The sequence below is a fragment of the Passer domesticus genome, chromosome 7 (assembly GCF_036417665.1).
Source record: "Passer domesticus isolate bPasDom1 chromosome 7, bPasDom1.hap1, whole genome shotgun sequence".
Lineage (NCBI taxonomy): Eukaryota > Metazoa > Chordata > Aves > Passeriformes > Passeridae > Passer > Passer domesticus.
The window spans coordinates 6,067,547-6,080,512 of record NC_087480.1 but is presented as its reverse complement, the minus strand read 5'-3'; the positions used below and the strand labels follow the sequence as shown (position 1 = coordinate 6,080,512).

The 12,966-nt window shown below is 50.7% G+C and overlaps 1 protein-coding gene across 2 annotated transcripts in view; it reads right to left on the bottom strand.

Moving 5' to 3' along the window:
* OPHN1 (oligophrenin 1) overlaps positions 1-12,966 on the bottom strand; it is a 49,972-nt gene that overhangs the window by 6,038 nt on the left and 30,968 nt on the right. For both annotated transcript variants that reach the window (XM_064426580.1, XM_064426581.1), the window contains exons 10-19: positions 11,622-11,713; positions 11,422-11,500; positions 10,775-10,808; positions 9,416-9,478; positions 8,365-8,439; positions 6,685-6,769; positions 6,297-6,355; positions 4,844-4,949; positions 3,939-4,098; positions 229-376 (exon numbers count right to left, since the gene is read on the bottom strand). In XM_064426580.1, the coding sequence (XP_064282650.1) occupies positions 229-376; positions 3,939-4,098; positions 4,844-4,949; positions 6,297-6,355; positions 6,685-6,769; positions 8,365-8,439; positions 9,416-9,478; positions 10,775-10,808; positions 11,422-11,500; positions 11,622-11,713 (901 nt within the window). The remainder of the gene's footprint in view (positions 1-228; positions 377-3,938; positions 4,099-4,843; positions 4,950-6,296; positions 6,356-6,684; positions 6,770-8,364; positions 8,440-9,415; positions 9,479-10,774; positions 10,809-11,421; positions 11,501-11,621; positions 11,714-12,966) is intronic.

Genomic DNA, 12,966 nt, shown 5'->3' with positions numbered 1-12,966 from the left:
GCAGCAGGTGGCAGAAAAACCCAAATCCCACAAAGCCTGACTTGTGACACAATGCAAACAATGTATGAGTGTTTTTGGCTTTCCTTTCTCTCTGAGCAGCCCTCACTGCCTGCCATGTCCAGGACGTGGAAAGTGCAGCCCCTGTTACCTCCATTTCTCCTGGAAAGGTGTTACAGGAAGCAGGAGGGGTGAGAAGCAGGTAAGGCATCAGGGAACAGCCAGACTGACCTCCACTCTCCTCCACTGAGGCACTGAAGAAGACAGGTCTTTCCCTCAGGGGACGCTTGGAGATGGTGATGGGCTTGTGCCGCCGGGCAGCCACCCTGGGTGGGGGCACTGGGGGGGCTGTGGTGTCTTCTGGGGGGCCAGAGTAGATCTGTAAAGGGAGACACGTTCAGGTGACCCAGCACAAAGGGGCTGCTGTCTCACCTCCTGCTGCAGGTGCCCCCACTGAGCACAGAGGGCGATGGTGGCCACCAGTGACACTGTCCCTGAAGCTCAGGAGATCACAAACACAGACAACTTGCAGAAGCAAATTTCCCTGAAGCAGATGAGGGTGACTTTGGAGCTGACAGCTCCTGACCAGCATCTAGATTCTCAAGGTCATAGAGATACAAACCCTGAATTACCCACACCAGCCCTGCATTGTTCCAGATCTAACACTAAACCCTTCAGCTCTTGGTTTACAGTGACACATTTGGCACCAGGAAATTACCTGGGATGAAATACTGGCATAAAAGCAATGCTACTGAGAAGTTTTATCTCCTTTTCTCACTGGTCATATGGCACCTATTGAGTTGGGATTAATTGAGAGGTTCTCATTTATGTCAGGGCTTTTTTTAAGAGCTGAAAAAGAAATACATCAGAAGAGCTGAAACACCCCATCAAGGCCCAAAGCAGCTGCTCCTGTGTTCTTCCCAGGGATGTTAATTGAAGTTTTATCAGACTTTAAAGCCTGACTTACTATGGAGAGGTGGCCTGAGCTGCTGAACCCAGAGGCTGCACTGCCTGTCCTGGTAGATGTGGAGCAGGACCCTTCCTGGCTGCAGCCCAGAGGAGGAGAGCTGTGCCAGCCCCACTGGCATGCTGGGTCACCACACCCTTGGGCCACACTTCGATATGGAAAAACAGCCTAATTGCATCACCCAGAAAAATCTTAACATGAAGAAGTGTAACATTCTGCTTTGATTAAGTGCCTCATTTTGGTAATTCAAACCAAAAATATATTCTTTCCTCTCCTGGCCAAACAACAGGGCTAGGAGACCAAGATGGGGGATGGGAGAGGAAAACATGTCCCTGGTTTAAATTCCTGGGTCCCGAGCGTGTGCCTGGGGAGGGCGGGCAGTGGCAGACAGCTCCCCACACCTGACCCACACTGGGTCAGGCTGCCCTGCCCCAGCCTGGGCTGGCTTTGGATAAATCCATGTGCCAGAACCAGGCTTTGCTCCCGACAGCCTGGCCCAATCTGCACGAGGAGAGGAGAAACAACATAGAATGGTTCAGGCTGGAAGGGCCCACAGTGGGTCATCTGACCCATCCTCCCTGCTCAGGCAGGGTTTTCCTAAGGTATAAATGGCACAGGATTGTGTCCAGACAGTTCTGGAATTTCTCCAGTGAGGGAAGATTACACACCCACTCTGGGAAAAAAACCCCACACTCAGGGTTTGGTGACACAGGGTGGGTGCTGGCTCACTGCCTGCTGGGCTCTGCCCTGGGCAGGGGCAAGACATGTTCCCTGCTCCAAAACACAAGGTCTGGAGTACTGGAGTACTCTCTTGCTGTGACACAGCAGCACATGAATTAAAAGAACTCATGTATTATTAAATCAGCAAAGGATTGCCTGTAGGAAGGAATTTTTTTGGAAATATCAACCTTTATCCCTCTATCCTGAGCAGAATCCAATCCTGCTTTTAAAAGAAACATTAAGCTCCCCATGGACACTTACACAGGTACCAAAGAATACTGCTTTCAACACCTGAAACCCAAGCTAAACCAACCACAAATGACTGTGTTTAAGAGGTGGGTGCAGGCTCTGATTTACTTCTAATTGAAAATCAAGTTAAATAACATAAATGTACAAAGATATTGACAGACCCTCATCTTGAGGAGGTTTGTACAGGGAAGAAGGTGTTTCCAGAACAATCAACCTATTTAATTTAACCACAGCATTGAAACATGAGCTGTGGAAACAGCAATTATCCACAAACACTTCATGAATAGTTACTCTGTCCTCAGTCTTCAGATTGCACCATATAACCCACATCCCCTCTTCCTCCAAGTCTCATCTGAGCTGTTTGCTCATGTGTGAGCTGAAGACTCTGTCAGCTCCAATGCTGAACTTATAAACTCAATCCAATAAATGTGACTAACTTAACCTTATTGCTGGAGAAATTAAAAGCAAGCAGAAGGACATCTGGCTTAATTAAAGCTGTCATGCCAGCTCTCAGAGGTGGCAGGGTGTGTTGATTCAGACTGTGCTGCAGGCTGTAAGGAGGGAAGCACAGAGCCTCATCTCTGGAGCAAGTGTGTGAGATCCCAGACACAAACCAGTCCCTGTTTTTGTGGGGGAACTTATTACAAGTGTTAATAGAGAGCTACAAAGGAATTGGCTGGTGTTTCCATGAGCTTCTGCTCTGGGTACTCAGAAGCCTGTCTGAGCTCTTCCATCCCATTTCAATCCTTGGCATCACAGCCGACTCCTACCCCCTCATCCGCTCCCACACCCCCATGTGCTGGTTGCTCTGGCTCCACATCCCTGTTGCAAGAACCTTGCTGTTCCAGCTTTGGCTGCCTCTTCCCTATCCAAAGGGAGCTTTGCCCCTGCCCATGTGCTTCCCTGTATGCTGGGAGCTGCCCCGCTCCCTCACAGCAAACAGATCCCTGAATGAACAGCTCCACGAGAGAGGTTTGGACACTCTGTCTCTGCTGTGAAAAGCTGGAGGACCAAACTCACTCCTTGGAACCCAGGGCTGTTACCAGGGCAGTAATCTGCTCCCTGCTCAGGATCTGCTGCTCTGGATGCAAAGGCTGCTCCAGCTTTCAATATTAACACCCAGCTCTTGTCATCCCCAGCCACCTGACACCCCTGAGCCGGTGTCGGGTATCTGAGAGCAGTGTGAGCACACACACAGTGGAACACTCTGCTCTCCAAAGGCAGAGCTCCACATGACAAAGCTGCTGGCTGCACGTGCATCTTCAGCACCACCCCAGCAAGCAGAGCCTGGCTGGGCACAGGGGCGATGCTCAGGCTGAAATATGAATACCCAGCACAGATCCATGGAGGGCAGATGAGACTGGATGCTCTCCAGAGCTCTCAGTCCTGTGAGAGCATGGCCCAGGGACGTGGGCATCAGCCTCAGCTCCTCTGAAAGCTCCACCCCAGGCAGCAGCTCCCTCAGACTCCCCCTCAGTCCAGGGAGCACCTCCCTCAGGCTCCCCATTCCACCTCCACACCACCCCTGTGTCTGTGTCTGAACGCAGCCACAGCTGAATTACTTTCATCAACCATTCAACACTTGTCTGCTCTAGGCTTTTTCCACTGATTTAACAGTTGTGCAGTGTCTCATCTTGGACTGTGCCTATTAAAACCAACTCTCCTCTGGCCCAGCTCCTGTCTAGCAAAGGAAAGAGTGAAGCCCTGTAATGTGCAGTCATACAATAGGGTTTTTTTCAATAAAGCTTTCTCTTGTTTAAAAAGAAAAGGCAAAAATGCCCAGACTCACTGTTACCTCTGGGACCAGATAACAGCAACATTGAGGAACACACACCTGCTACTCTCTGCTTCCTCCCGAAGCCTTTCAGAGCAGAGTGTTACATAAAGCCAGCCCAAGGAGACTCCAGAAGGAGCCGGAGCGCTGCCGCGTTGCCACAGCAACAGTCAGCAGGAGCAGGCTGGAGCAGCCGGAGCTGCTCCGGGGCTGCTCCGGGCTGCCCCGTACCTTCCCAAAGTGCTCTATCAGGATCTCGACCACGATGTTTTGGAACTTGATGTTCATCATGGCTGCCACGGTGTCCTCCTGTGCTCGCATGAGGGTGGGCCCGAAGATCACCCCCATGTTGGACGGTGACATCAGATTCTCCCGGCTGTGCTCACAGACGCTGCAGAGGGCAGGGGGAGGAGGAACAGAGTTTGGTTTGGTTTGTTTTTTTCCAAACAGATCTTATTCCAAGGGAAAAAAAACAACACACCAAAAAACCAAAAAAAAAACGAAGAAACAAAAGCCAAGATACACTAAAAATCAGTAATTCAGTCTTCTTCATTGTGTTTCAGAATTTGTTTTCCAGCAGTGACAAACATGGCTCTAGCTCTGACACACACATTTGGCTCGGACAGATGCTGGAGAGAGCAATGTGCTGACAGCATCTTTATTTGATCTCTTCTCACTCCCAGCTCCTCCTTAACTCTGCAATCAAAAGTTGTCTGCACAACATATGCACAAAAGGAATAATTTAAATCCTATATCCTTTTTCTCTAGAACCAACTTCTGGCTTTAATTTTCTTTCCTTCTGAAGGAGGAGAACTGAATTTAGGGAGCACACTATGGTGGTTTCCAATAAATTTCTGAGGGGTGACAATTTACAGCTCCTGCTCTCAGAAGTATTTTCATTTTTAAATAATTTCCTGCTGTATGCATATCTGAAAGGATGGAAGGAACCACCAGAAAGAGAAGCATCACTCCATGCAGAGGGCAGCAAGGATAGTCATCCCCTTTGTGCAATCCACATGGAAATTCCCAAGGGGACTACAGTGGGTGAAATTTTGCAAACCCAAACTCCCAAAAAGGCTTTTATGCTGATTCTATTATTCCCCTTTCTTTGTTTTTAGAGGAAAACATCTGCTTACTTGACAAGGTGCTGGATGAGGAGCTCTAACATCTCCCTGTTCTTGTCAGGCAGTTTATAGACCAGTGCATGAATGGCTCCCAGCCTGTAATCCAGGTTCTCAGACTCTGGAAAGCAGCAACACAAAGAAGAATTTATACCCAATGCTTTCCAACTAAATACACCAGAGAAATATAAAGCCAAAGGAAACCTGTGGAAGCTGTTCCCTGTGCAGCATGGGAGCAAAAGGGAGCAAAGGGAAGTGAGATTTCACAGCAACAGGATGAACATAGTGAGAAACAATATTAAGTGGGAAAAGGATGAAATGGAGCTTGAAAGGGAGCCCAAGGACACACTCCAAAAGAGGCTGGGCATGGGCAGGTCCTCCCCTTTGCATCCTTGTTCCACACACCTGGCAGCACACAGGGAGTCTATGAGCCCAGAGAGCTCTGACACTGAACAACACCTAAAAATATCCTGCAGGGAAAAAAACTGAGTCCCTGACCCAAAGAGGTCACCCTTAGAAGAATAAATAATCAGGAAACAATAAAATACTCTGTGTGAAAAGAATAGTGTGGGGTCTGGTGGCTGGGAAGCTCAATGGTGCAGGTTTCTGAGGAAGGGCAGAAAAGGGGTAAATGTCCTCCCACACCCAGCCATCATGGCTTTAACCAGCTCTGAAACTAATAAATCCTGGGCTTGATCACCTTCAGCAAGAGGTGGAACATCTCCCTTTCCAAGAAAAATGGGTGTTATTCATTCTCCAGAGGGACACATTAAGAAGAAGTGGGCACCCTCCCAGTCTCCCTGTGACTTCTGGAGGCACAGTGGGATGAGGGATGCTCTAATGCCACACATTTCCAAATTCTGAGGTTGATGACCAGCTCCCTGCATCCCTGTCTCCCTCACAGGGCACTGGCTCATAGCTGTCCCAGCTTATCTGCAGTGGCCACAATGAGGTGACAGCCACAGAGCAGCTTCTTGGCTGATCTCTGTTAGTCCCAACTGCGACTCAATCCCAACAGCTACAGCACAGAAATGCCTTCCATGGACTGTTTTCAACATCCCAGGACAAATTTCACAACATAAAGGGAACACCTACTTATCTGGGGGGCAGCAGCACATCCCATTCCCTCACAAGTTTTAAAATAAATATATCAATACTAGAGGGAAACAATTCTTGTGGCAGACTTGTGCTGCTTTCAAGTGAGTGACATCCTCTGGTTCTCCAGACCCCCTGAGACCACAGACCCTGTCTGAGGGAAGGGCACTGCAGGAGCAAAGGAGGGAAGGGAACATCCAGCACCACATCCCCTGCACAGAAAAGCACTTGGAGAAGAGAGCCACAGCTCTCTCTGCAGGTGAAGCAAGGGGCACCACAGAGTGGGCTGGCAGAGCTCTGCCAAGAGATTTTGATGGATCCTGGCTGGGGAGAGCAGGGCCAGGAACCATCAGTGGGAAGCTGTGGGACTTACTGGCAGCCAGGACCAGCTCTTTGTGGAGCTTGTACGTCATGACAGGTTCAGACAGGTTCCTGCAACAACCAGAAAGAAAACTCAGCTCTGCAGGGCAATTGTGACCCACTCGTGACCCATCTTGGACCAACAGGCAAACTGGCTCATCCCTCAGTGCCACCAAGTCCCAGTGGCATCTCCCTCTGCAGTCGATATCAGTGAAAGAGCCCTCCCCATGGGATTGAGGGATTCTGCAGCACCCATATTTATCATTCTTCTTCCCAAAGCCTTTGTCACTCTGCCTTTCTCAACAGCCAGATGTGAATATCTGGCAGCTCATTTCACCTTTCATCTGGGTCAGCCCCAGTTCCCTCTGCCTCCTTGGGGCAGGTGTGACCTGCAGTGCTACCTGAGATAGAACTTCAGAGAGCTGGTAATGGTCTTGATGTCCCAGTCCCCACTCTGGAGATCCACATCCCCAGGGCATTTTGGATCTGGAAGGAGAATGAAAAGGTTTTAGAATAAAGTTCATTTAGAGGTTGCTAATAAACAGTCTGCCCTCGAGACACACAGTGCCACAGCAGCACACAAAGACAGCTCCTAATTCCCTTGGCTGGGCAAGGTAGAGAAACAGCACCAGTGTCAGGGTTTTGGAGAGGCTGGGGAATGGTGCTGATGAGGACAAAGAGGGAAGCACAAGGTAAAATTAAAGCAGTTCTGAGAAGTCACTGAGAGCATATTCTCTACAGTTTATTTTTTCCCAAGGTTGGCAGTAACAACAGATTTCAACAGGTCTAAGACAAGCTTTCTGACATCCAAAGTAATCTGAATGCCAGCTCAAATCTCTCATTTGCAGCTACTCCCCTGAAGGCTGTTCTGGAAGCATTCCCTCCTGCTGCACGGAGAGGAGGGAGCTCAGGGGAGGCCCAGCAGCATGGAAGGACAATTTGCTCCTGCCTACCCCCCCTGACAAACCACATCATGTCTGTGGCGCCACAAAGTGAAGGATGTAGTTGTAGGATGAGGGGAAGCTGGACTACAGAAATAAACAGCAGGGTTTCTTTTTGAAAACAAATAGGACTAGAGACTAAAAAAAAAAAAAATTATGTCCTTTGAGTGGTTAAAGATGAAATCCTGCTGCAGCAGTTACTTCTGTGGTGTTGGACTTTCCATTATGCTTTCATATGCAGTGGGGTGGCAAGTGGTTAGCCAGACCCATGCAGATAAACAAAATAAAAAGCCACTCACTGGTGGGACTCAGAGGAGAAAACCACAGAGCTGCTCACAGGGAGGGTGAGAATCAATGGAACCTGAGGCTCAGCAATGAGTCATAGGCCAGCAGAGCTGGGCAGATGCCCAAAGCCATGGCTCTGTGAGAACTGGGCATAGCCAGACACCCAGTACAAACCAAGACTTTAATAAACAACATCCAGAGTAAAAGCAATAGGAAGCAGCCAAAGCCTTAGAATGCTGCATTAATATCAGATGTCTGAGCTGGCATGAGCCTGAGGCACGCAGGCAGAGAGGTGAATGCAATCCCTGCCCTGTGCTCCAGCCCCAGGCAGGGCTGGGGAGAAAGGTCTGGCCTTGGTAGGTGGGGATCAAGCCCAGAGGTTCCCCGAGAGGCTCACAGGTGACCACGAGGTGAGGGTACGATGGCCTCAGCCAGAATGGCCTGTCCTGGCACAAAGCAGTGCTGCTGAGCCCCTCAGCCTGCCAGGACTGTAAACACTTCCTCAGTTGCCAAGCTTGTATGACAGATCCAGCCACAGGCAGGCTCACAGCAGGAATGCATCCACTGACTTCTTAATATACATTGGCTCCTTATGGTATACACTGCACACAGCAAGGTGTCCCCATCCTTCCAGAGAAAAGCCTTACACTGGGCTGGAGGGCTGCCTGCAAAGGACACCCTCCCATTCCAGCTCATTGGGTCATCCCAGGAAAGAAGGGGAAAATGAGCCTCAGAGGGGTAACAGGGACCAAAACCCATGCTGGACATTTCTCACTGTGGAACCCAATCCTCTCTGCCCCTCACAAACAATTCAAGAACACGACAGTGTAATGGCACAGAATAATCAATTCTTACCAAAAAAGGCATTCAGTAACTTCTGCACCTGGATATTGCTGCCAACAGTCCGGTACACGCCCTCCGTGGTGATTCCTAAGAGGACAAAGCCAAGAGCGTCAGCCGAGGTTTCCCACTGATGGTCCACAAGCCCCATCTAGTGGAAATGTTCTCCTGCTGCGGCTCTGTCCCATGCCCCGGGTTCTGTCCCATATCCTGGGTATTGTCCCACTACCAGGGTTCTGTCTCACACCCCAGGATCTGTCCCACACCCCGGGTTCTGTCCCATATCCTGGCTCTTGTCCCACTACCCGGGTTCTGTCCCATATCCCAAACCCTGTCCCACTCCCTGGGCTCTGCAGGCAGGGCTTCTGCTCACCCCTGCAGCCGAGGCCACCAGCACCACTGTGGTCACCATGTCACGGCCAGGTGAGCACAGCTGTGGGACACACCAGCCCACACACCCCATTTCTGTGGGGTGCTGCTTTATCATGGATTTGCTCCAACCCCCACAGAAGACATCGAAGTCGAATCTGAAACACTGGCCAGTGCTGGGACAGAAGAATCATGGTCTCTTCTAGCTCTGCCAGCAAGGTCTTTGTGCCCCCACTGCTCTGCACTCCAGTGGGCCTTGGCTGCCACAGCCCCAGCAGCCTCAACCCCAAATCTGGAGATGAATCCAGACCCCCATCCCACACTGGTGATGTTCACTGGTGCTGGATGGTATGTGACAGGCCAGAGGATGAGCTGCCACCCTTCCACCTGTTTCTGCTGCTTCACAGACTGGAGCTGAAGCAGCCTGTAGCCCCCCCCTGCTGCCAGAGCTCTTCTCCTGCCCAACACTGTGTGTGCTCAGGGCCAAAACTGAGAATAACACAAGTGAAAACAACATAAAGGTGGAAGTTCAACCCCAACTGACTTGGTACAACATTCCAAAGCAGGTGGGATTTCTGCTCCTGAAGAACAGACCTTCCTCAGCTAAAAGCTGAAAAAGTGGCTAACCCTGTACTGCAGGAGCCACAGTGTCACTCGAGGCCACGGGAAGCACGGCCAGGCTGGGAGAGCTCCTCACCTTTGGTCTCCACTGCATTGATGCACTTCCGAACAAACTTGAAGCCCACCTCGTTCAGCTCCACTGTTGTGGACAAGGAAGCTGTGTTAGCTGCCTGAGCACTCCTGGAGACCCCTGGAACCCCCAGCCCCACCCCAGCCCAGCCTTTCTCAGCACCCAGAGCCACAGTGCCCCAGCACACAGTGTTCACACCTGCACCCACATCCCCTCAGGAAACACCGGCGTCCTGGACACCCTGACAAGGAGTTATTAGCTCCACATGTTCTCCCATTTTCCCTCAAATTTATCTTGAGTTGCAGCACTGCTCCCTACCCCCTCCCTGTCTTTAATAATAAGGTATTTAATAACAATAATAGTATAAATTATTTGGATTGTGTCTGATGAAGACTTAAATAATAATTTCCAGAGCAAAATCTGCAATTAAAGCTATTCCTCATCATGGGACTGTGTAATTTCTTATCTACATCACTAGGATTAAAAAGCAAAACCAATCCAGCTTGATGTGCTGAGGAAAACTGAGCACAGGGCTTCCTCCACTGAGCTGGGGAATCCTATGGGATCCCTGCATTTTCAGCAGGTTGTTTATACTGATTCTGTCTGCTCTGAGCAACAGCAACATCAAGCTCAGATGTCTCTTAGCTCTGCCCCAGGAGTAAGCACAGACCCACCTGGTGCTTGATACTGAGGGCTATGATACCACTGGAATTCTTACCAGCTTTAATCTATGACAAATAGAGAATGTTTATTCAGTGGAACCCTAATTCACATTCCTCCCAGCGACGTGAACATGGCCACACAGCAGGTTTGTGCTCATGCCTCTGGGAATGCTCCCCCCGTGCTCGTTACAGCCAGCTAGTTACAGTACAGTGCTGCTGAAGTGAGCTCTGGGACAGAATGCAGGTTTCAGAGCTAACAGAGCCCCCAGAAGGGTTCCAGAGCTCTGCAGTGTGTCTCAGTGCTCCAGGGCTCTGCAGGGTACACCCCACTGCTGAGAGGGGGGACATGGGACATGGTGGTGGGTGAGAGATCCAGGGAACTCAATGCCACCTCTACTGCCCTACCACAACCTTTGTTAAGGGACACATCCTCAGAATCTCTCCCTGGGGTTTGGAGGTGCAAACTGAACCTCACATCCCACTGCTCCTGGCTAAATAAAAACTGCTCACTGCAGTTCTGGGCAACTCGTTCTCCTCTGGGCTCAGTGCCAGGCACTGTGGTGCAAGAACAGAAGTGACACTGCTGTCACAGAGCGGGGACAGTGCTACTCAGCAGGATTTGAGGATGAGTGTATCTGCAAGGAAAATCCTGCCTGGCCTCGAGGCTGTGAGAGCCCAAAGAACAGCAACAGAAGTGACTCACTTTCTTCCTGCTTCGTGATGGGACTGTGATAAATCTGAAAAAAGGGTGGGAATGGGGGAGGGAGAAGCAAAAACATCATCAGCATGATTTGGTATTTATTAATAAAAGAAAATGCAACATCCCATAAATCACCCCCAGATTACCCAAAGGCAATCACAGCCAAAAAGACAAAAAAAAAAATCTCATTTTATAATTAGGCAAGAACCCATTATCTGCACAATCAAGGAGTTTCTGCTGTTTTTCAGTGGGGCACCTATTGCAAGAGAAATTCTGTGTTCTGTAGGCAAACCACAGGGCACTGAGCTCTGCTCAGACTGAAGGAAGGGAACACCAGTAAGCACAGAAAGGTGGGAGAACATGGGTGCAGAGTGAGCAGTGACACCTTTGAAAAGGTGGCTAAAAGCAGGGACAGACCAACATCATCTCCAGCAGGCAGTGAGGAGCAGGAGCGAACCCGGAAAGGCCGGGGTCTGGCACAGCAGGGAACATCCCGAGATTTCGGGGGGGACCCAAAATCCCCAGTGGGAGCTGAGGGAAGGGCAGGGAGCCCATGGGGATCGTGCAGCACTGATCCTGAGCAGCAGCCGCCGGCAGAGGACACTGCTCGGCAGCGCATTCCAGCTGGGCACGGCTCCAGCAACACTCACCGGCTCCTTCCCGTCCATGGCCTCCATCCACAGCCTTCGGTTGGCTTCTGACAGCGCCTGCAGCGTGATGGTCCCGGACCTGCGCGGAATTCCCCCAGCGACAGGCAGGGAAAGGAAGAAAAGTTGTTTTTAATAGACAGCAAAGAGGGATTTGCTGCAGGCTCGTGGGGTTTGGGGCTGCCAGACACGAAGCCTCTCACCTTTCATTTGTTTCAATGTCAAAACAAAACCTTTTGTCTATGGAGTCAGTCTTTCTCCTCACGCAGGATTTCAGGGTCAGGTCCAAGGTGCCCTTGGAGAGAATATAAAAGCCAAGGTGAGATGACAGAAACAGGGGAGAGTTTGGGCTCCTCAGGCCCCTCAGCCCAGCCCAGCAGTGCCCATGGTGCCTGTCCTGGCATTCCGATGGCACTGGTACCAGGAGCACAGGTGGGCCTACCACCATCATCACAGACACCAGAGGCTCTGAGTTCCAGGCTTGCTCTCAGCCAGAGAATGTTCTGGATCAACAGCACTGCCCCACACAGCAGCACTGCCCCTACACTGCTGGAACACTGCTCCAAACAAGCCAGAGGCACTCCCTGTCTCTGAGGCCAGGACCACGCTCACCCGTGCTCTGACACACCTGGGTTCTAATTTTTACCAGGACTGATCATCACTACCAGCCACCCACAGCAGCAATGAACCAAAGGGCTTTACACAAACACTGTGTGGCAAAGGGAGGTACATTTCCTCACCCCAGACAGAGCAGGCACGCTCTGGAGAGGCTCAGCTCTGGCCCTGGGTGTTTGTGTCCCTGCACTCCACAGCAGAGTCAATTCATAATTTGATTGTGGGTTTGTGGCCAGCTGTGACCTGATGGTGCAGGCTACCAGACTGCCAGTGTTTGGGAAAGGCATTAAGCTTTCTGAGCCCCTACCTGCAGTAATGGGCCTTACTACACATGCTTATGGCATAAATGACAACAAATCTCTCCATACAATAGTTTGTATATTTTTTTGCCCAGCTCTCTGCCAAGGGGTTGCAAAACATCTATTTTATTTTCCTGCTGCAGTGTGCAGAGCCCTGCCAAAAGCTGAGCATGAGCTCACACACTGGAGCACACAGGCCTGGCTGGGAAGGCCCCGGGGACCCGCTCCATGGCAGAGGAGGGCGGGGGACTCAGCTGGAGGCACTGGCTCAGCTCCATCCTCCCACCCCTCCCCTGTCACGAGGAGGGACTGAGGGAACTCCCAGACTTTGGTAAACCAAAGCACTCTGTGAGAGAAGTAGTTACCCAAATTGCTGCCTTGGTGCAGTTTGGAGCTGCACTGTTAACCTCTCCTCTCCCCACACTGTCCCAGTCCCACAGAACCAGTGCTGAGAGCAGAAATCAAACCACAAACCAGTGCTGTGAGCACACAGTGAGGAAATGCTGCATTTGGAAGCAGTAACTGCTGTAGTAACTTGAGTCATTCAGGCACTTCAGTGGCTGCCACAGTTCTTGTGGCTTCCAGCCCCTGTGCAGGGGGAAGGATCAACATCAGCTGGTCCAGAGAAGCACAA